At 38.1% G+C, this 24372-nt stretch overlaps 1 protein-coding gene across 2 annotated transcripts in view; it reads right to left on the bottom strand.

Annotated features, from left to right (window-relative positions):
* Nucleotides 1–24372, bottom strand: part of LOC115768711 (LIM domain transcription factor LMO4) — a 56586-nt gene that overhangs the window by 8661 nt on the left and 23553 nt on the right. Inside the window, exons 3-5 of one of the 2 annotated variants that reach the window (XM_030713406.1) lie at nt 18336–18489; nt 11267–11327; nt 11136–11183 (exon numbers count right to left, since the gene is read on the bottom strand). In XM_030713406.1, the coding sequence (XP_030569266.1) occupies nt 11154–11183; nt 11267–11327; nt 18336–18489 (245 nt within the window). In that variant the 3' untranslated portion in view covers nt 11136–11153. Of the gene's footprint in view, nt 1–11135; nt 11328–18335; nt 18490–24372 lie in introns of both variants that reach the window. The other variant, XM_030713405.1, reaches the window with a different exon arrangement.

The raw sequence follows: 24372 nt of genomic DNA, 5'->3' as shown, positions 1-24372 counted from the left end.
ATAAAGCAGCAAAAACATAGCCGCTTTTCCTAAATTTCCAGCGTTGTTTTGTACCCATGGATCTAGAGTAGTCGCCATCTGATAGACGGTGGTCCAATTTCATATTGCTGGGCATCTTAGCAACGAGCTCGTTTAATAGCGCGGGATCGGTAAGATATTCGTTCATACCAATGGCCGCTAACGTTGCGCAATAAATTTGGACAGCTAATCCCAGTCGGATAGCAGTGTTCAAGTTGTTTGATTTTATTGGTGGCTCCCCTCCTATTTCAATGCGGCCATGCAACCTTCGCATTGTGCCTGTAGCATACGGCTCTTAGCTGGGATCATAAGTTTTCCACGCACCGCATCCAGGGCTTTGACTCTGATGCACTTCTGAAGCCTAATGAGATTTTCCTCGTTGCTGAATCCACATCTCCCGATGGATTGCTCATAATTGCTGATAGAGATAAACCATTGGTAATAGAGTAGTTTCAATACTTTCGCGTTGAGAATTATTTTTGGTATTGGACAAAAAACAATAATTAAATGGCGGATTTTTTTGAGCTTTTTTCATTGAAAGTTGTGTTTGAACAAGGTAAAGAATTGAATATAGGCATTACAAAGAAGAAAATAACCCTACAGGCCGGATGTCGAAACTAATCTGTTTGTCAGTTTGCAAATGGCGCTTTAATTTGGTTCATCTCCCCATAAAGGATTGTATAATAAATTATCATATATAAATTTATGCAGTCCTATATCAACCAATCAAAATATTTGTAGTAACTTAAGTAATCAAACACTAAATAAAAATATAAGCAAGAAAGTTAAAAGTAGTCGTGTATACTTAAAAAAGCAGGATGATTTTAATGACTTTTGTGCTAGTATTGAAATTGGAGAGAATGATAAATCTTTGGCAGAAAAATTTAAGAAAGTAAGATATCGAGAAAGTGTTTTTATAGTGCCCCCTAGGTATAACAGGACTAAAAGGGCTATTTAAAACTAGTATACTGTTAGCGGATCTTTAGAAAATAAAAGGCATTTGCATATTCTCCGCATGCTTCCCCTCTGGTTTTAGTAAAAAAGAGCTACGAGATCTTCGAATATGTGTCGATTATAGTGGTTTGAACAAGCCAATTATAAAAGACAATCCTCCATGAGTGTTGTCATCACCTGATTGAAGATGAGGAAACTCCTCATAGACAGTACGAGTATTTAAGAATGCATTTCGGGCTTTAAAATTAATCAGTCAAATTTCAGAGATTTATTTCCGATAAGCTTAGTGGCCTCCTAAAAAATAAAAGTATCGTAGTTTATATGGATGATATGATGGTAACAATAAAGACTACACATATAGATCTTAAAGAAGTTGTTAACCCGTATCAGTGAGCATAATTTAGAAATAAATATGAAGAAATGAACTTCTTAAGCCGAATTAGAGAGGAGGCATATTAAAAAAGGGTTTTTAAACTAAGAGATAAAAAAATAAAAAAATTAGAGAAACTATAGAGGAAGGTCGCGAGAAAGAATTTAAAATGATAGATATAATAATATACATAAGAGATAGTGATGACAAGTTAGGTCTGAACGTTCCGAAGTGCATAGAAGAGCAATTAATCAGAATAGAACACTATAAGTTAGAACATCTACAAGTGGGTCAATGACCTTAAAATAACATATAAGTTCCCGTCAATACGTAATAAAGTAAAACAATTTATTAGAAAGTGTTTGCCATGCATATTACACTCTATGCCCAAACCCATACATAATAGGACACTACATAGTATATCGAAGTTAGGTGCCCTTTCACACATTACATATAGACCACTTAGCTCCTTTACCGATTTTGTAAAATTATTTACTGTGAATTTATTTTAAATAGTACCAGTACTCGGGCAGCACAAAATGCCCTGAGTAAATACTTCCGAGTTTTACAGTCCTCCTACAAAAGTTATCTCAGATCGAGGCATATGTTTTGCATCGCTAGACTTTGCGAATTTCTTGAAAGAACGAGATATAGAGAATATGTATATCGTCCCCAATATTTATTCATATATATAAAGAATTAATTGAAAGTGTATGGACTCCTTAATATCGCAGATTCTATCTATTTTGTACCAACTTTGAAAAAGCATTTCTTAATTTTCGTGAGAATCTCCAGGAATCGACCATACTCATAAAACATACCCAAAAATAGGTCGTGAAAAAGTTTTTAAAAGCTTCTTTGTCAATTACGGATATTAAATCTTTAGGAAAAGCATTTCTGACCTTATTAACCACGGTCGTTGTATGAGATTGAAATCTTTGTAAGCTGTCAAGTATGTAAGATCACTAATCATAAAATATATCTATGGCTTTGATTGCCTATCCAGAAATCAAAATGTATGAGCGCTTGTTCAGCTATATTAGTACTCGATACAGAGGAAAGGAAAAGTAAACTGATTATTTTAAAAATTATCTCGATAGTTTTCGACATAAGATTTAGTCCGTTTTTATGGAGAGGAATGATAAACTGTTCTTTCCAAATGGCCTTGAAAGATGACGAATTAACAAACAATATAAAGTCTTAAAATAGGGTTTAAGAGTGCTGCAGCTCAGTATCTAAACACACAAATGAGTACACCATACGGATTCGGTGAGTTGATTATGTTAAGCTGACTGACTTGCGAACTTCCATTGTGAAGAGTATTTAAAAATGTATGTGAATGAAGCTGATTTCTATATACCTTAAATATATTTGGCTTAATAAATTTTGATCAGTTTTCACCAAGTGTTGCAGTTAATACTAAAAATATAAACTTGAGACCATGACAGAAAAACATTAATGATAGCATATATAGGAAGGCATATCCTTATATAAGTCACAATTTATCATCATCATATCATTGCGAATATAAATAAAAGTAACGGTCCGGATTAACAGACTTGGGACTTTAAAAATCACCCGAATGTTTACAGTTATAAATTTATAAAAAAAAACCTTCTATTACTATTCTATTAGTCATATACCTTTAAATGCAGTTAAGAAGATTAGCTGAAAAGTCGAGAAGGCTAAACTCGTGAAGTTAATGATGAACTGATATATTGCAGATATATTGCGGTCGAGCTGTTACGATCCTGTCCAAGGCTTAAGGAATAAGAGACAATTTCGAAATACTGTTATAGTTATAATTGCCTGAATTATTGCCTTTTTTTTATGAAGTGGAATAAAAAACTAATCGAAGATAATACCTGAAAACTACTGAAGATTGCAAGATATACATCTTGCAACTTAAAAAATTCCAAAATTGCTTGGAATTATGTGAACATTGAAGACTGCAATGACGAACGTAATCCTTATAGAAAATGGAATAATGAGATTTGGTGTGGCAACTCCATAACGGAAGAAATTGGTTCAACATATTCTTTGTGAACCAGTTAGGTCACTTGATTAAGTGGAACAGAGATATCAAAGTACACGGTGCCATAGAAGATTTTAATAGCAGCGTCTGCATAATTGACGAGCAGAATAAGATCGTTAAGCTTATAAAAAGGAGCCTTACGAAAATCAATGCCTCGTTAACCAAAATTATTAACCTGGATTAGCCTGCGATAAGGACAACACATGTAGCCCGTCGCGTGGAAGGCAACAGTAAGGTGGGGAAGATTGAAGTTACCAAGTCGCCACAATCTCGATATCCAAAATGGGAGGATTAATGAGATCCGACGAAAAAAAAGAAAAAAGAGCTGGAACACTCGACTCAAATGTCGAATAGTTAGAAATTAAAATAAATCGAAGATGCCCAATTTTAGCCGAGGCTCAGAAACACCTAAAATATAGAAATCGAAAATAAGAAAATTAAGAATTAATTAAGGCATCTAACATATAAATACGCAAGCACAAGAACCTTGGAGGCACCAGTAGGAGGTATTAATATAATGGAATTTTTGGTTTTACATTTAATTACTATAAGTGTTCACGCCAGATCGCTTTGAAACATATATTTATAAATATTATGAGTAAAAAATTCGGTGCAACGTCTACTAGAGGCTACTATACCGCAGGTATGACAGTGGGAACAGTACCAGATGTGACATCTAAAAAGCCTTTGGTCGGAACAACGAATTATCTAGTTATATCAGATGTTATTGTGGCTAGCATACGTAGAGACATCTGGCTTTTTTCGCTCAAATGTCACACATTCACAAATTAAATGAGAGTCCGACAGACCTCGTGGCTACAGAAGTGACAAAAGAGTAGCGTTTAATAGATACCCTGAATCGTCAAAATAAATTAAAAAAAAAAGTATCATTTGAACCGCACTGCAACTAAACTACTTGCAAAGCGGTTCCTGAACAGTCATGTCAACAATTCATCACAACCGTTTAGAGTAGGAGCAAATACTTGCAATTGCTATACACGTTTACCCTGAACCAATTGAAAATGGGTAAATAGAGTATTTTTTTTTTGCACAAATATGTAACAGACAGAAGGAAGCATCTCCGACCTTATAAATGATATATATTCCTGATCAGTACAGCCGTTTGATCTAGCCATGTCCGTCAATTCGTTAGTTTTATACCCTAAAAAGAGTATTTAATAGAATTACAAGAGCAGTATGAGCGAAAAGTAGCCAATAGACCGCTGAACGCAAGACAGAAGATGAGCACAACGAAAAATATTCGTAGATCAAAGATCTGTACGCAAATTAATAACCAGAAAGAAGGGCTATCTTCGGCACCTCGAAGATTTAATACGCTTGCAGACTCAACCCGTATCTAAGAAGCCCAAGGAAAATAGTTAATGTCGAGTTTGGTCAAGATATATTTAAAAACAATTAGTTTTTCATATAAATGAATATAAGACCAATCGTTTTTATGGAAGCTATATGATATAGTAGTCCGGTGTGAAGAAGATTTTGCAGTGAAACCAATAAATAGGGAGTTTGGTCAAAATATTTTCATAAACAAAAAGTTATAGCTATATTATATAGTGGTCCGATCCAGCTGATTCCTACATATGTAGAAGTCTTCCGCAAAGTTTCATGACAATAGTTTTAAAACTGAGAGATTTCTTCGCATAGAATCAGACAGACGGACATGGCGACTAGGCTGTTGGTAGTGATCAAGAATATATTTCACGACCTAATTAAAATATCCTCTGCACGGTTATAAAAATGCAAAATGACATAAATTCTACAATAACAAGTAAGAGGTTCTGCTCAGGAGCTATCACGGCGAGGAGCCGCTGGCGAGACAACCTAACAATGTGTTCATCAGTCTTGATGGTATTAGTTATATAAGAGGCAAGAAGTCGCCAATGTTACAAGTAGTAATTGTATTCGTTATATAAGAGGCAAGGAGCCGACAATATTATAAGCCGCAGTGTATTAATTATATTATAATCATCAATTATATTAGTGAGTAAAGAGGCAAGGAGCCACGAAAGTTATAAAAGCGAATTTGAATTTAACCGCTGGCCGCCGCTGCAACCGTGCGTTGTTGATCGGCTGCTTAACACCGCATTCGAGAGCGCAACTCCAATTCAGCGGCGAAGAGCGCAAACTCGCGGCGAAGTTGAGCGGCCGAGGCAAGCACATGGCTGGCCGGCGATCGCGCCGACACTTTCGGAACGAACGCTAAGGGTGAGTAGACGTGCATTGTGAGACGAAGAAGGTCAAAGAGTGTACAGCGGAGCGCTAGGGCTCCAGAAAACAGTGCGGCAGGGTTTAGCTCGTGAGGTACTATAAAGTAGCAATAAGCGAGAAGTGAATAAAGTGCATACGTTATGATTATCGAGAAGATAATTCTTTGTTTTTCTGGTAACCTGGCTTACCTTAACGGAAGTAACCGATGTTCGACCTAACCTCGATCAGGAGCATGTGGTACGAGATTGTGGCCCCGGGAAGGGCATTACCGATTGGTTTTTCGATAGAGTAGTGGCACGAGGCCACAGCCCGATAGAGAGTTTGGGTAGTGGGGTTGGCGCGAGGCTCTGGCCCGATATAGTAGTGGTACGAGGCCACGGCCCGATAGAATAGTTGGTGCGAGGCCACGGCCCGCTAGTGTATTTGGCACGAGGCCACGGCCCGGTAGTGTAGATGTGCAGAAATAGAGCTAGACTTGGTCTGGTCAGGATACTCACCCCCCTCCCACTTAAGCCCTCCCGCCCAGCGAAATTATAAATATCTTGTAACTCGCTGGACTTGGTAAGACTGAGAGTTATACCCCGGCCAGTAGCATTTTTACAAGTGGCGCCCGAGGATGGACCAGAGGCGTTTAGGGGTGTGTCAGCGGATCAAAGCCCGCAAGCATGCCCAAAAAGGTATTTTCAAAAAAAGTTTCTTTTTTTAAAGGGGTATTTTTAGTCGGGTATACCCTAGAGGGAAAATACCCTAGCGGAGAACAAGAGAATGAGGATATGATATATGTGTGAAATATGAAACTAGCGGTTTAAGTAGTCCAGTATACCCCAGCAAACATTTTTAAACCCTGTGTTAGGCAGAGGCAGAAAAATGAACACGTGCAGAATTTTAATGACGAAAGCCTGAAAGCCTTGAGAGTAGACGTCAGCTAAGGTGAAAAAACGATCAGCATGACGATGCTCATCATGCCCTCAATGTTGGACCACGTAATCCTGGGTATAGATTTCTTGGGTGCAATGGGCACTACAATACGCTACGGCGAGGCAGAACTGGTCCTAGAAGCAGTGACGGCACCGGGCGTGGGGCCAGGAATGAGCGAGGGGTCGGAGAAAGGCCTCCCAGGTAGTGGAAGGGGAGCACGTGCTCGGCTGCAGAGAGAGTCGGAGAAAGGCCACCCGAGTCATGAAAGGAGAGTACCTGCTCGGCTACAGATGGAGCTGAAGGAAGGTCTCCCAGGTGATGAAAGGGGAGCACCTGCTCGGCTACAGAGAGAGTCGGAGAAAGGCCTCCCGAGTCATGAAAGGGGATCACCTGCTCGGCTACAGAGAGAGTCGGAGAAAGGCCTGCCGAGTTATGAAAGGGGAGCACCTGCTCGACTACAGAGAGAGCCGGAGGAAGACATCCCAGGTCATGAAAGGGGAGCACCTGCTCGGCTACAGAGAGAGTCGGAGAAAGGCCTCCCGAGTCATGAAAGGGGAGCACCTGCTCGGGTACAGAGGGAGCCGCAGGAAGGCCTCCCAGGTCATGAAAAGGGAGCACCTGCTCGGCGATAGAGGGAGTCGGAGGAAGGCCTCCCAAGTAATGGAAGGGGAGCATCTGCTCGGCACCCGATGGAAAAGGTCAGGAAAAGGGAAGTAAAGTCCGGCTCAAATCGAGAGCCCGAAGAACCCAAGAGGCGGCGCGTAGAGCTGCAAAGGCAGACTTATGTTGGCTATGGAAGCGGCACGGCGGGAACGTGCCAGGGAAAGGACGGAGTAGGAGCAATGGCCAGAATCCACACAGACACAAGGGGCCAGGAGCGACTGCCAGAATCGAACGACCATGGAGTTCTGTCTGGAGTCGAAGTGGTTCCAGGAGGGGACGGGAACGGCATCAAAGAGGCGGAGTGGCCAGCGGATCTGGATCCAGAACTGAGGGAGTTCCTGGAGTCAGAGCTGGCTCTCTTTAAGGGGCTGCGGGGAGTCTCACACATCGCGGAGCACAGAATCCGGCTGAAAGATGACAAGCCGTTGAAACAGAGTTACTTTCCCAAGAATCCGGCCATGCAGAGGGTGTTCGACAAGCAAGTGGATGAGCTGATCCGGGCCAATGCCATCGAGCCGTCGCGTAGTCCGCACAGCGCCCCGATCGTCTTAGTCAAGAAGAAGACTGGCGAGTGGCGTATGTGTATTGACTACCGACAACTCAACGCGCATTCCATTCCGGACGCTTATCCGGTGCCTCGTATTAACCGCATCCTGGAGCGGTTGCGTCACGCCCGGTTCATCTCCACTCTGGATTTGAAGCGATAGTCGGGAGTGTACGGCGTTCACAGTCCCTGGAAAAGGTCTTTTACAATGGCAGGTGATGCCATTTGGTCTACACTCGGCGTGTGCGATTTTTCTACGATCAGTGGATACAGTAATAGGACCGGAAATGGAGCCCCATGCGTTCGCCTACCTAGACGACATCGTGGTAATAGGAGCAACGAAAGAACAGCATGTGGAGAATTTGACGGAGGTATTCCGCCGGCTAAGGGCGGCTAATCTCAGGTTAAATCGGAAAAAATGCAGCTATTTCCGGGAGAGGTTAGTCTACCTAGGACATGTGATTTGCGGGGAAGGAATACGTACTGATCCGGAGAAAGTGGAGGCGATACGTAGCCTAAGGGCCCCGAAAAATTGCAAAGAACTGCGGCAGTGTCTCGGTATGGCGTCATGGTACAGGCGCTTCGTCCCTAACTTTGCGACTCAAGTACAGCCTTTCACAGCGCTCTTAAGGAAGGGGCAGAAATGGGCATGGGAGCAAGAACAGGAGGAAGCATTGCGTTAATTGATGGATAGCTTGAGGACTGCCCCTGTGTTGGCTTGCCCCGACTTTTCCGCTAAGTTCGTCTTGCAGACTGACGCGAGTGAGTATGGCCTCGGCGCAGTGCTGACGCAGACGATTGATGGCCAAGAGCGAGTGATAGCGTATGCGAGCCGGAAGTTGCTGAACTATTCCGCCACTGAGAAAGAGTGCCTGGCAATATTGTGGTCGATCAGGAAGTTGCGCTGCTACTTAGAAGGGTACCGGTTCGACGTGATAACTGACCATCTAGCACTCAAGTGGCTCAACTCGATCGAGAGTCCGTCCGGAAGAATAGCGCGATGGGCGTTAGAACTGCAACAGTTCCAATTTGACGTCCATTATCGACGAAGGAAGCTCATCGCTATCGAGGCATCCTCTAGAGACCTGTCAGCAAGCAGTGGTGGCCGAGGCGAGTATGCGTGCCAAAATCGCCGAAGAGCCAGCCAAGTTCCCGGATTACATCGAGGAAAACGGACAGCTATATAAGCATTTGAGTCACCGGATAGGCGATAAGTACTACATCCCCTGGAAACTACGCGTAGGCAGTGCCCAACGCCAGACGGTACTGAGGGAATGTTATGATGCTCCCACGGCCAGACATCAAGGTGTCAGGAAAACGGTGCCGAGGTTAGCCCAGCGGTACTACTGGCTGGGTATGTTTCGCGATGCCGCCAGATACGTGAAATGTTGCGAAGACAGTCAAAAATTCAAGAGTAAGCAACTCAAACCGGCTGGTCGCATGCTGACGAGGCAGGTGGCAGAGCCGATGGCGGTACTTTGCACGGACTTCGTCGGACCCCTTCCACGGACGAGAGACGGAAACACGATGTTACTGGTGTTCCATGACGCTTTCTCGAAGTGGGTGCAATTGGTCCCTCTCAGGAGAGCCACAGCAGCACACCTGCAGACTGCGTTTCGAGAGAGGATTCTAAGTAGGTTCGGGGTACCTAGAAAGTTTGTGTGCGACAACGGGGTACAGTTTACGAGCCGGAGCTTCAAGTCGTTATTGGGGTCCCTGGGTGTAGAGATCCAGTATACCACCCCGTACTGTTCGCAAGAGAATCCCATCGAGAGGACCAACAGGTCTGTAAAGACTATGATAGCGCAATTTATTGAGGGCCACCAGAGTTCATGGGACGAACTCTTGCCCGTGAAGTTGAAGTTGAGCGGCCGAGGCAAGCGCATGGCTGCCCGGCGATCGTGCCGACACTTTTGAAACGAACGCTAAGGGTGAGTAGACGTGCATTGTGAGACGAGGAAGGTCATAGAGTGTACAGCGGAACGCTAGGGCTCCAGAAAACAGTGCGGCAGGGTTTAGCTCGTGAGGTACTATATGTAGTTGGCACGAGGCCACGGCCCGGTAGTGTAGATATGCAGAAATAGAGCTAGGCTTGGTCTGGTCAGGATACTCACCCCCCTCCCCGTTAAGCCCTCCCTCCCAGCGATATTATAAATATCTTGTAACTTGCTGGACCTGGTAAGACTGAGAGTTATACCCCGGCCAGTAGCATCTTTACAAACTGATCAAGTTGCACTAGCTGCCGTCGCGTTCGCAGCCAATTTATATATATATATATATATAAACAATAATTAATTACTTTTGTGTTTCTTAACCGATCTTATTAAAATTTTTAACTTTACTTGATTTATACATATGTATTGGTATATGGTATAGAATGATAGATATCTTTTATGGTATTCTGGAAGGTACATGTCAAGTTTAGTTACTCTAACTCTTATAACTTACGAGATTTGCAGAAAAACAGGATTTCCATATCGATTTTTATCAATTACTTGGAAACGGGACTAGTTATCGAATATAAAAGAGAACTCGTTCTGCGCAGGCACTAGGAGGACGTACGTTTCAGTCTCTAGCTCTTATTTGCTCCAATATCATTGGAAATGGCTAGATCAATTCGGCTATTGATGCTGATCAAGAATATATACTTTATGGGGTCGGAGGTGCTTCATTCTGACTGTTCATACATTTGCACAAAAAAAGTATACCCTTTATAACAATTTTTAACGGGTTCAAATGTGGAACTTATACACACAAGTACACACAAAAATGTTAAGAACACGTTAAAGGCTCTGTCGGGAGTGCCAGACTAAAAGATACTTGATATACATATTTATGCTATTAAAGCTACATAAAAAATTTAGTGATCCTAGTTTTTAAAACCCGAGAATCTTGCTAGAAAACATGTTTTCGATATCGATTTTTATCGATTGCTTGGAAACGAGGCAAGTTGTCAATTATCAACAAACTCGTACTGCGTTGATAGTAGGAGAACCTACCTTCAAAATGACTCTACCTCTTACAAGTTCCGATTTCCTTGCGTTCATACTTTCGGGCGGATGGACAGACACACGGACATGGCTAGATCTACTTGGCGATTGATGCTAATCAACAACATATACTTTATGGGGTTTATAAAAACATTAATTTTGACAATAAAAAGATTCAAATTAAAATAACAGTATCATTATTATATTTACAATACAATAAAGTTTGAAAGCTTGCCCGTGGTGGCTATGGCTATTACAGCGATATATTGGCTAGCTGTGTACACCCAAAATATATTTTCTCCGATAACTATCTCAATTTTAAATAATTACACTTTTATAAAAATAACTTAATATATATTTGGGTTTCAAATAAAGTGGGAAAGCTTAAGATATGATATATTTTCAAAACAAGCTTACCTATCACCAGGACGCAAATTAGATCCGCACTTTGCACAGCTGAAGCATCTAAGATGAAATACACAGTTTATAATTTGTTTTTGTTGATTTTGTAAATCGATATTATTAATTCCAGTAAGAGCTTTTGCTACCATTTCACTTGGAGGTATAGTTTCCCCACATCCAGAACAAACCCCAGAGCTACCAAACATACTGCAAGCAGGAATAATAGAATTAATATTTTTATAATTTTTAAAAAATGTAATATTAACTTAAATTGACTTATACAGCTACATAGCTTGATAGGCAGATCAAGCATACATCCAGCAACGCGTTGAAGCATGTATCTCGGATCAAAGCCGAGTTTACATAGCCATGTCCTGTCTGTTTTCATGTTTTTTTTTTACAGTATATTACCATACTGGCGGGTATAGCTCGGCCTTGCCCGTGGTACGTATAAAATAAATGTTCTCAAAAAGCTTTGAAAATGATTTTCGGACGGTAAATAAACATCTTTCATACAAACATTTTCTTCCAATTTGGCACTTTTGCAGGTAGAATTTTTAAATCGTTGAAACACGCATTCATTAAGTTTTTATGTAGAGCTTTGAAAATAATTTTGAAGCAAATAGAAAAGACAATTAAAACGTCAATAAAAAAATCTTTGAATATGGATCCTTGGAAATTAATTCAAGCGAGCAACGTCACCCACCAAAATCTTGACACCCATTTCCAACAAGGGATCGATTTTCCAAAAACTGCGCAACACCCCTTAAATGAATTTGAGCAAAGATTTTTGAAAATGAGTTTGAAGCCCATCGGATGGTTAACAAAAAAGTTGCATACCAACGTTTTTCGCTAATTAACCACTGTTGTGGGTGGAATTTCCCATATCGCTGATATAAGTATTCATTAAGTTCTTATGTTGAGCTCTGAAAATAAGTTTGAAACACATCGGACAGCACTAAAAACTGCGCCCAAAAACTCATTTCTACCGAAGGAGCTTAGATTTTGCGAAAAATGTGAAACAAGTCTTAAATTATTTTTCATATAGATCCTTGAAAATGAATTTGAGGGCGAAACGTCATCCCCCAAATCTTTAACCTACATTTCCACCAAGGAGGCATACATTTTTTGAAAAGTGTGAAACACCCCTCAAATGAATTTGAACAAAGAACTTTGGTAAACAATAAAGTTTCATACAAACGTATTTCGTGATTTTTCCATACTTTCCCGAAACCCCGTCTTTACGTGCACCTTCATCACATAAGGTAACTAGAGTGAAAATTTCCTAGCTCTTTCGGTCTGGGCTGTGCGTTGATCACCAATCAGTCAGTCAGTCAGTCAGGACAAACAGTTATATATATAGAGATAATCAAATGTTGAGTCTTGCCTATCATTATTACTTATTTAAAATAAAAAAAGTATCAGTGCTCTAGCCCAGAGTGCTTCACTAGGAGTTCTGAGCTACCGTTATCATCATTCCAGCTTCTTTCTATACAAATAAACATAACAAGTAAAAGGCTCTAGTGAGGAGTTCCCGACTAAGGGAGCCCTCTGAGCCCCCTGAACCAAAACCAAAGGATCTCGTACAAAAGAAACCTACAAAATTTGTACTTTTCGGTATGTGTTTGCCGGGTACTCTTCGTTACAGTGTCGTATTGATGTTACAAAAATCGGAAAGTGTTGGGTTACAATTTTAATATTTTTTTAACCGCGACTAAATCTATTGTTAAAAATTCGCATTTTCTTTAGGCCTGTATTGCATTATTTAATTAGGGGATGCTCTCTAGAATCAGGGAGACCGATCAGACTTAATTATCAAGTGAAAAACAAAATTTAAAGGAGCAAGTTTAGGGTCTCATAAAAAAATTTAACGGCAACATTAATATCTGCACTATTGTACAATTGGGACCAATCCACTGAATACAATTTGTGAAAAAAAAAATTAGCCCTACGAAAATAATGGATTCTACCGACACACTATAATAGATTCAAATTCAAGTTCAAAGTAGGATAAAAGAAAACTTTAGACACGTAAAAGCGTTTAAGCCTGGGCACAATACTGCGGTTGACATCACCAAAATATATATTCTGTAGCCTGATTACATCGATCGATTGATTAATCAGTAAAAAAAGAAATTAAAAATAAATATAGTTTCCTCGGTAGGGATAGAGCATGCAACAAACCACATATCTTATATCAGCACAGAATACAATATAATCGCAATGTGTGTGTGTGTGTGTACATGTATTCAGAAATTCTAGCAATTTGCGCTAACTGCCACAATATTGTTTAAAAAACAGGATTTCGATATCGATTACTGTGCGGGCACTAGGAAGACCTTTAAAATTTCAAGTCTCTAGCTACGTCTCTATATATAGGACAGAAAGACGGACATGGTTAGATCGACTTGTGGTACTGATCAAGAATATATATACTTTATGGGGTCAGAGATACTTCCTTCTGCATGTTACATACACAAATACATGTTACCCCTTTTACCCTTTACCAATAGGGTTGGGAATATTAGTCTCACACCCGTAGCAGACCGCACGCTAACGCTTTTAGCTGGCAGCTATACCGACAACTCATGTTGATAGATTTCATTAGGATTGTGTGTATTTTTACTTGTTGATTTACAGGTACCGATAATCGATAACTGGCCCGTTTCGAAGAAATCGATGAAAATCGATTTTGAAATTTTGTTTTTTAGCCAATTTTTCTGGTTTTAAAAGCTACGCTTCTTAAACAGTATTAATATATCAACTTTATTTTATTTTATATCAATTGCAATATTTATGCATACATGTATGTGAACAAATTCATGCGCGCCTTTATTAAATTCGATCAACAACATTGCAATTGCGATTGTACTATATTCTGGGCTGTGTTTATGTGTTGCCTTTTAAATTTGTGGCGGTTGCGCGGTCGTTACGGGCTTGATTCCGATTGTAAGAAAGTATTTTTTTTTTTTTTATACCCTGAACCAATTAAAAGTGGGTAAAAAAGGTATATTGTATTTGTGTGAAATTTAAACGCATGTAACAGGCAGAAGGAAGCACCTCCGACCCCATAAAGTATATATTCTTGATCAGCACCAATAGCAGAGTCGATCTAGCCATGTCCCAGCTAAAATTTCAATGTCTCTAGCTCTAAAAGATTCTGAGATCCTTGCGTTTATACAAACGGGCAACGGACGGACAGACAGACGGACATGGGTAGATGGACTCGGCTGTTGATGCTGATCACACAAATACATTACACGCTTGTTACCCATTTTCAATGGGTTCAGGGTATAAAAATGTAGAAAAAGTTATTCGAAAGAACATAAATACATAAATCTATATTTGGCACACTTAAAATCTATATCTGGCAAATGAACCCGTAGCTATAAGGCCTTAAATACTTTTACTATTTAATTGAAATTCCATAAGAGCGTAACAAACCACTTATTTAAAACATGTCAAAGTCTAAAAACGCTAAAGCGCAGTAAAGCACAGCACTGTTGGAACAGTTTCCTTTAATATAAATTGTATGAGCCCTGAAAGCCTAGAGCCTAGAACAATGCTCGGCGATCTTACTTTGTATGTGTCTGATTGTGCGCAAATTAATATGACGCATTCGCAATTTACAGTAAACCTATTAGAGTCTTTAGCGTTAGTTTAACTTCAATTGAAACCAATGGATAAATGTCCTATGTTCTGTATACTGCAGAAATATCAACAAATTCAGGTCTAATAAACTCTTTTGATCGAAATTTGATTGGCCAACTACTACACAAATTACAATCCAATAAGATGCACTAAAATAAATAAATAAATAGTGGCCATAACAAGACAGATGGTTGTCAATTTATGCCGGAAAGTTGATTTTTTAAAGTTGGAATGGCGATAAAATGGACAGTAAACCCCATGATAAGTGGGAGTAAAATGCTTGAAGGTTAACCAATTAATGGCGTTAAAATGTACGATAAATGCTATAGCGTGGACCAAGCCGGAAAGATGGCCAACAAATGCCGTTAAGTTTGTCGAAAAGCTCAGACAATGGGCCAACTGCAACTTCCTCGCCCACTTTGCTTTGCAGCAAAAAGAAAATCAGAACGTGGAAGCGAGAAAAATTTAAATAGGAAAGTTGTAAAAAGTTACGGTTTAAAAAAAAAGTAAGAAAGCTATAGTCAGCGCTTTGAAATCTTCAAAAATAGACTTAAAAACTATGTTCGAACTTATAGAAGGCCTTAGCGTCTAATATCAATAAAAGAGGAGCTTAAGTCAAAAGATTTCGAGAAAATTAGAAGGGTATTACATTGGGTTGTGGTAGTGGAAACGGTAGTAGAAACAGTTGCGTTTACTGCCTCAAATCAATATGCTGTTTATCAAGATTCAATAAAAATGTTTTTTGGATTAGAAAATTGCGGAAAGCTTTTAACTATTAAACGAGAATCTTTTTAAAAAATTAAATAAAAAACAGATGAGAATATATTAAAAAAAAAATAATAATAATAATAAAACATAATCAACCAAGAATAACGTATACGGAATGGTTGTCTGTTGTAAATATAAGACTTTGGTTAGTTAATAAGTTGAATAGCGCTCTTTTCCTTGAAATGTGAAAATGCTCACAGATTAATGCACTAAGAATGGAATGGCTATCGAAATAATATGAGGTGTGCAACTAACTCGCATAACTCTACTGCTAATTTAAAAAGAAAATCGGGTGTTATTGCAAGAGTTTCTACAGTGTTACGGCTTATTTCGAAGGCAAAACAGCTAAAACGTAAAATCTAAAGAAAAAACACCACTGAACAGTGTTTGAAAGAATAAGCGATTATTGTTTTGCCGAGCCAATATGACCATTTAGGGGGAGTGGCAACGAATTGTATTCTTCGGCGAGAGCAAATTTAATTTGGATGGCCCGGATGGTTATAACTATTACTTTCACGATGATAGAAAGGAAGATCATAAGCTTAACCGATTGTGGAGTGGGCGCGGCGGCGCAATGGTTAAGGACGAATTTCATATTATGGGACGCTCTAGATCCAATTTCTAACTAATAAAATGAACGCAGAGTCATACAAAATAGTTTTGAAAAAGTCTTCTCCTGAGGCGAAAATTTAGTTTGGAACCTTGGAGTGGAAGTTTCGAAATAATAACGCCCCAATCTGAATCGTTTGATCGTGAGAATATCTCATTGATGAACGCAAGTTTTACTTACTCCCCTGACTTAATTATTAGAGACAATGTGTGGGGATGGCTAGCAAGATGGGTATACGAATCCGGGAAACAATTTTCTACAAAATCAGAAGCTATATTCTACAAAATCTGGCTTGATTATTTTACGCTTTACTTGTTTGCTTCACTGCCCAAGAGAATATATGAAGTTATCCTGATCATAGGGGCCTAACTCATTATTAATTATAATAAAATCTGCTTCAACAACCTCAAAAAATATCATAATATATAAAATATAAATATTTGTTTAGCTGGCGCGAGGTCTGGGGTTTTAATTCAAGACAAAAAATAAACACAATTTTGATTAATATTACACCGATATGTTTCGGCTGCACTTCGGCCGTCTTCAGGACAAAAAAAAACAATTAACACTAATATTAATTAAATTAAACTACTTAAATACTTTGAAACATATATTGCTTATTACGTCTGCCCTTACTGACGTGGCGGCCGAAACTATCTGGCAGTTTAATAGATCTATACTATATCTATAGTCTATACAAATGAGCGCCATTTTCGATATCCGTTTTGTAGTTTAGTCGTTTGTAGTTTGTTGTGTTTATTACGTGTACCATTAATTATGTATGCCTTTTGTTGTAGTGCTGTTTTTGTTGAAGAATTGTTGTCGCATCTCAATTTGGCGTGTGGTTGCTGTTCATGCAGTGAGCCATTAGAGCTGTTCTTTATGTATTATTCTGAAGTCCGATTTGCGTTGTTATTCTCCATTTTATGTTGGATTTGTTGTGCTGATATACACGCATTTGCAAATATTGTTATCCCCGCAACATGGTACTTTGTAAATGATGTTAATCTTGTCCATCATTGGTATTTTCGCCTTTGTATTGTTGAAATTTTGTCTTGAATAGAAACTGCGGACCTCGAGCCAGCCAATCAAACCTTTATAATATGGAAAGATCGCCAAAACCACCAATATTATTATATATCCAACTCTTATTAAGATTTTCCGACAACTGTTCTATACTAGTGATCCAATTTTGGTAGCATGAATTTTGAATTTTTAAACAAACATTTTTTTTATACCCTGAACCCATTAAAAATGGGTATAAGGGTATATTGTATTTGTGCGAAAGCCAAATGCATGTAACAGGCAGAAGGAAGCTTCTCTGACCCCATAAAGTATATATATTCTTGATCAGCATCAATAGCCGAGTCGATCTAGCCATGTCCGTCTGTATGTCCGTCCGTCCGTCCGTCCGTGTGTATGAACGCAAGGATCTCAGAACCTATAAGAGCTAGAGACTTGAAATTTTAGATGTAGGTGCTCCTAGCTCCCGCACAGATCGAGTTTACTTCCGATAATCGATAACTTACTCCGTTTCCAAGCAATCGATAAAAATCTATATCGATATCCTGTTTTTTGGGCAATTTTGACATATAGCTTCTAAAATAGAATATATATGTGCATTTGATGTTGGAAGAAGAGGGTTCAGGGTATCCCCTTGTCGGGAGCTCCCGACTAGAACCCTTACTTGTTTTAATATTGTGTTCAGTAAGCTATCACTGTTTTTTTGTTATTTGGTAAATAAATGGAAAATAATTTAAATAAAAAAAAAACTTGAAAGCATTTTTTTTAATGAGAAATCATGCTTTTACTTTGAACAATTTAGAGGCACTATTCAGGTGAACGGCATTGTATATGTATATAGCCTGATGTGAAATCAAGAAACTAAAGAAAAGAACATATTTTTATAATTAGCTTTGAAACGAGGCAGGTAATTCCTGAATAATACATATATTGCATTCAGTTTGACAAATTAAATCGATGGTTTCTGTTATAGCTTAAATACAAGTTTATGTTTAATTTTACAAATTTCATATAGCCCATATAAGTTTAGCTTGAAATACGCATTAAAAAAGAGAAATAAATATCATCTTTCATGTGATTTATAAATTTAACATACATATGTCTAATAATAATTGCAAAAATTCTGCATTGCAAATTTTTACATTACACCGCATTGACCATACCTGGAATAGTCCTTTTTACAGAGTATTAGACCTCGCCTGGTAAAACAACTAGAACCGACGTCGGCTAACATAGCTCCACAGCAATGACATTTCAGGCAACCGTTATGCCAATATCTGTCTAATGCATATAAAAGATATCTATCACTTATTTTATCTACGAAAATATAAAAAGTAAAGAAAAGTATTAGTACATAAAACATTGAATTACAATATAGCTTCATATTTCTATATAAATATATTCAAAATTGGGGCGGCATAATTATCTACATGCCAGTAACTATTAGCTTACTTTAATACGCCAACTCGTTGCGGAATTATATACAAAATATTTTTGAAAGCTTAGCTTTCGTGCTGCGTCCCACCACATACAAAATTGGCTTTCCTACTGCAAAAATACAGATTTATGGAATGCTTCATCAAGAAAGTGTCAAAACTAAATTTGAACGGAAACAGACAAATATGAAAATAGAGCGTTAATCAAAAATATTTATTTAATGATGAAATTTCATGTTTCGTCAGAATTTATATTTTCCTTTTTATACCCTGAACCCATTGAAAATGGGTAAAAAGTGTTTATTTTATTTGTGCAAAATGTAAATGTATGTAACAGGCAGAAGGAAGCATCTCCGACCCCATAAAGTATATATATTCTTGATCAGCATCAACAGCCGAGCCAATATAGCCATGTCCGTCTGTCTGCCCGTATGTCTGAACGCAAGGATCTTAAAAATTTCAGCTGCAGGTCCTCCTAGTCCGTGCGCAGATCGAGTTTGCTTTCGATAATCGATAACTTACACCTAAGCAATCGATAAAAATCGATTTCGAAATCCTTTTTTTTGAGCAAATTGGGTAAATAATAAGAGCTAAAACCAACAATATATAAATAGTCTAGAATAGTATATATAGTCTAGAATAGTATATATATATCAAGTATCCCCGCTACTACCTCACAGCTATAAGTCAAGTTAATAACCCAACTTCTATTGCAACTTACTTTTTGAGAATACCAAAGGTCGCAAATAACAGTCAACACTTATTCTCAATGCGATCTGCACACAAAAAAACCGAAAACAAGTAAGAGGTTCTAGTCGGGAGCTCCCGACTAGGGGATACCCTGAACCCTCTTCTTCCAACAACAAATCCATATATATATTCTATTTTAGAAGCTATATGTCAAGTTTGGTGACTCTAGCTCTTATTATTTACCAAAATTGCCCAAAAAACAGGATATCTATATCGATTTTTATCGATTGCTTGCAAACGGAGTAAGTTATGGATTATCGGAAACAAACTCGATCTACGCGGGAACTAGGAGCACATACATCTATTCTATTCATACATACGGACGGACGGACAGACAGACGGACATGGCTAGATCGACTCGGCTATTGAAGCTGATCAAGAACATATATACTTTATGGGGTCGGATATGCTTCCTTCTGCCTGTTACATACATTTGGATTTTGCACAAATTTAATATACCCTTATACCCATTTTTAATGGGTTCAGGGTATAAAAACGAAGCAGATTCGGTTTCGCTCTCCATAGAACACTTTTTTTCGTTGCGCTTGTGTACTCTGTTCGTGCTGTTGCTTGAGCAATACACACTGTTCTGTGTAACAGTAGTATATTAACAGAACACATTCGGCCGATCGCGCAGAAAATAAGTCTGTCGAAGAAAAAAACGAAAAAAGTGGAAGCGAAAAGTGACTTTTCTTGTTGTTGTCGTGAGACGATATCAATGAAAGCTAGAGCGAGAGAGAGAGAAAAAGAGGGCATGATGTATATGTGTACAAGTACATATTTAAAGCTATAAGCAAACACCCATTCAATAATTAATAGAAACAAACAAACAACAAAAACATGCATATCCACAATAGACACTTTGGCAGTTTTTTTTCTGTTCAGTGGTCGTGGAAAAGTATGTGCGAAAAAAAATAACGAAAAGTGTTTTTGCTCGGACCCAGTGTCTGGAACATAGAACCCTAAATGCAGGTGTTCTCTTTTGCCGTTATTGATTCTGTCGGAAATAAACCGTTTTCCAGCAGACAACCGGAAAGTGAGGTCCGAAATTTGCGAATTCTGGAGAATACACAAATATTCTATGGTACAATAAGATATACTGTAAAAAATTTCATGAAGATCGGTTAAGAAACACGTGTTTGCGGCTCCAGCGGAAATTCGAAAAATATTTGTATGCACGTACATACACACATTCATGCGCGTCTGCTTCGTATTCATCAACAGCATTATAATTGCGATTGTATTGTTTTCTGTGCTACTATTTTAATTGTTTTTTTTTTTTCTCACTAAGACTTAATTATTGGTGTGGCTGTAGAGTAGAGGCTGCGGCAAGTCTGTCGCCAGTTCGAGACCTACCGGGGAAACTTTTTTTTTTTTGGCTGGTGTGGCTGTTGTGTAGAGACGGCGGCAAGTAGTGCGGTAAGATGCAAGTTCGAGCCCTACCAAGGAAACTTATTTTTTTTTTTTATTAATTTATCTTTGTTACTACTAAAGCAAAAGAGCACGTATCGCGAGCTGAATAATTTGGTGTTGGAAAAAGAGGGTTCAGGGTATCCCCGAGCTCCCGACTAAAACCTCTTGTTATAATAATAAAAATAGTTATTACCTATTTATATACAGCTTTATATTAATATTAAAAGCCTGTGATATATTTTTTTTATAACTTATTTCTGCACTACTACAAACAGCGTATAAGAGTAGGCTTTGGCCGACAAGCCCCATACAAAACGGACTGTAGTTGGTGACATCACAACAAATATCTGTCTCAAACAATTTACTAACCAACTGACCCGCCCGTCAGACATATGACAGACAAATTTGACCAATTTTGGGATGTCTGAATTTTAATTTAAGTTAATGGAAAAAACGACAAATGCTTTTATATGTATCATGTGGTTATATGCTTATAATATTAAGAAAATATTTTTAAGGTCATAGAATAATGAACCATCAGTTGGAATCAACAGTTTCACCAATAGAGCTTTGAAAATAAGTTTGAAGCAGATCGGACAAGACAAAACTCTCCCAAAAAAATCGTTGATTCTGCACTTAACCAACCAAATCTTTGACCTCCATTTATACCAAAAAGCAATAGATCTTCCAAAAAATTTGAACATATATCTTTGAAAATTAGTTTAAGGCCTATCAGATGGTAAATAAAAAAAATTTCATACCAATTTTTGGTGAAACATTTGGTGAAACCCCACATTAGCGCGCAGCTTCATGACAAAAAGTAACTATGGTAAAAATACCAGCTTAGCATTAAGTGATATCGATTGATCAGATTTGCCACACTATAGATGAGCGTGGGCAAGAAAAATAGTTTTTATCTTTTGGTGACTACAAATAATTCAATTATTGCCACTAACCATTGTATGTTTAGTGTTATTGCCCAAAAAAATAATAATGTTAAAAAAATACATACTACTGTATATTTGAAGTTTAAAGTCTTAAACTTCATTAGCACCGAAAACATTTCGTTCAGATGAAAAATCATACGAACAATTAGATGAAAATTGCACAAACACAAAATACAAATATTTTGCTTTAAAGATTAAAGATTATGATATGAATTTTAATTTTCTTGGCATCACAGTTATTCTATTTAACTGTATTTTTCCCACGGCAGTCATCACGACCCACTCTATTATTCTCAAAAATTACTTTACTTGGTATTATTTTACTTTCGCGTGCTAATTTATGTCAATGGTGTAATTTTCTACCTTACATATGAAGGTATGGTTTTTGTTACTTATAACAAGCAAAGGGATCTCCCTTTTTTTCCTCGTGTCAAAAATTCAAAGTAATTCAATTGGCTTTTATCAAACATTGAGTTTGACGATCCGCACGAGATAAAGACCCTTTTATTTCTTCGTCCTATTTTTAAGTTTGGCTCACATGTCTACAAATCACAATATTCAAACTTTATTTAATATTTTTGTTTTTTCCCATTTTGTTGAATTATCTCCACGCTTACAAATAGTTACAGAATAAGCTTTGTCTAATTTTTATTTATAAATATATATATACACCTTATGTTTTTATATTAACTATCTGGCCTTGATTAGAACAACCTTAACAGAGTCTTCACTTTGGAGACCTTTTTTTTTATCTATATTGGACACTAATTGACGCGGCATCGGGATTCACGCGATAATACTGCATATATCTTAGCCAAGAGTGAGAATGTAACGGTTACAGGAGTTGGCAAGCCCCGTAGTTGCAGAAAAATGATAATTATCTTAAGACCAAATCAAAAATGTTCATGTAATAATTATGTGTGTGTACACTTGGTTCTGACTAACCAGTTTATATCTTATAAAATAAACCTTTTCTAAAACTTTCTGGACACATGCACAAAGACGAAGTTATGAAAAGTTGACCTTCATGTTGGAAAAATTGTTTGAATGACGATCATGTCTTCGGAACAATAATATACTTAAGTTTTTAGCAGAATCGATTTAGCCATGTTCGTCTGTCTGTCCATACGTATTTATGATCGATCCCAGAATAAGAACTAGAGACTTAAACGTAGGTCCTCCTAGTGCGCCCACGCAGCACGAGTTTGTTTTCCGTCATGGATAACTTACCCCGTTTCCAAGCAATCGATAAAAATCAATCTCGAAATCCTGTTTTAAATAAAAAATCAAAAAAATAAATACTCCAATAGGAACCAGACAATTTTTTAACGAATATTCGAATATATTTATTTAAGTAAACGTTGGCAAGCTATCGCAAGGCACAAGAATTGCATACACATGTATATACACATATATCCTTTATGCGTGTGCCCTTTAAAGAGCTGTGCTCTGGCTATAGAATATGAGACGATGGCAAATAGCTCGGTCGGTTGAAGGCGGTAAAGAGCTTGACACCGAAAGAGGTGACATACTTTTTATTTTAATTTATTTTTAATAATCCTAACATATATCTCTGCTGCTTAGTGAAAACATCAACGCTATGTACTGAGCACGATACATTTTGGCACTGTTTGTGGTGGAAGTAGTAGTAGAAGTAGATTTGACGTCACATTCCCAAACACGAAGTCGATCCACTCACAGACCCGAAAAATGCATTTTTTTCGTTTTCACACAAGTATGTGTTAGTATTTTTTGAATTATTGAGAGTACTCAAGGTGGTCGTTTGAATAAAATGCTTGCCATTTAAATGACAATTTTTCAATTTTGGCACGTTTACACAAATTTGGCATTCTTTCGTTAGATAAGGCATAACTAGTAAACGTTCAAAACAAGATTGACTGCAAAACTCATAACTGGAGCATTTACAGCTGATTAATTAAAGCTTAGTTTTTATATGGGGTTTAAACGTTGCAGAAAAAGTATCAATTGAAACACCACCCTATAATAGAGAAGCAGAAGAAATGCCTAGTTTTAATGTATTGTACACAAATGTATTGTTGGCCCAGAATATTCTTCCCAATTCGGAGGCTCGCAAATTTGTTAATACAAAGGTTGCGTTATTAATTGAGAAAAGATAAAAAAGGTTTTTTAATCGGACTCGAACCCGTACCGAACTCACTACTTGCCACAGCTTCTACTCGACAGCCATACCAAATAAAACAAGTAAGAGGTTCTAGTAGGGAGCTCCCTGAACCCTCTTCTTAAAACATCAAGTGCATATACATATTCTATTTTAGAAGCTATATGTCAAGTTTGGTGACTCTAGCTTTATTATTTACCAAAATTGCCCAAAATAACAGGATATCGATATCGATTTTTATCGATTGCTTGGAAACGGTATAGGTTATCGATTATCGGAAACAAACACGATCTGCGCGGGAACTGGGAGCATCTACATCTAAAATTTCGGACGGACGGACGGACACACAGACGGACATGGCTAGATCGACTCGGCTATTGATGCTGATCAAGAATATATATACTTTATGGGGTCGGAGATGCTTCCTTCTGCCTGTTACATACATTTGGATTTTGCACAAATACAATATACCCTTATACCCATTTTTAATGGGTTCAGGGTATAAAAATAAAGC

This window comes from Drosophila novamexicana, unplaced genomic scaffold (genome assembly GCF_003285875.2).
Source record: "Drosophila novamexicana strain 15010-1031.04,08,12 unplaced genomic scaffold, DnovRS2.1 tig00001961-arrow-arrow-pilon, whole genome shotgun sequence".
In the NCBI taxonomy this organism is placed as follows: domain Eukaryota; kingdom Metazoa; phylum Arthropoda; class Insecta; order Diptera; family Drosophilidae; genus Drosophila; species Drosophila novamexicana.
The sequence above is the reverse complement of the archived record's forward strand: the minus strand, read 5'-3'. Positions and strand labels throughout refer to the sequence as shown.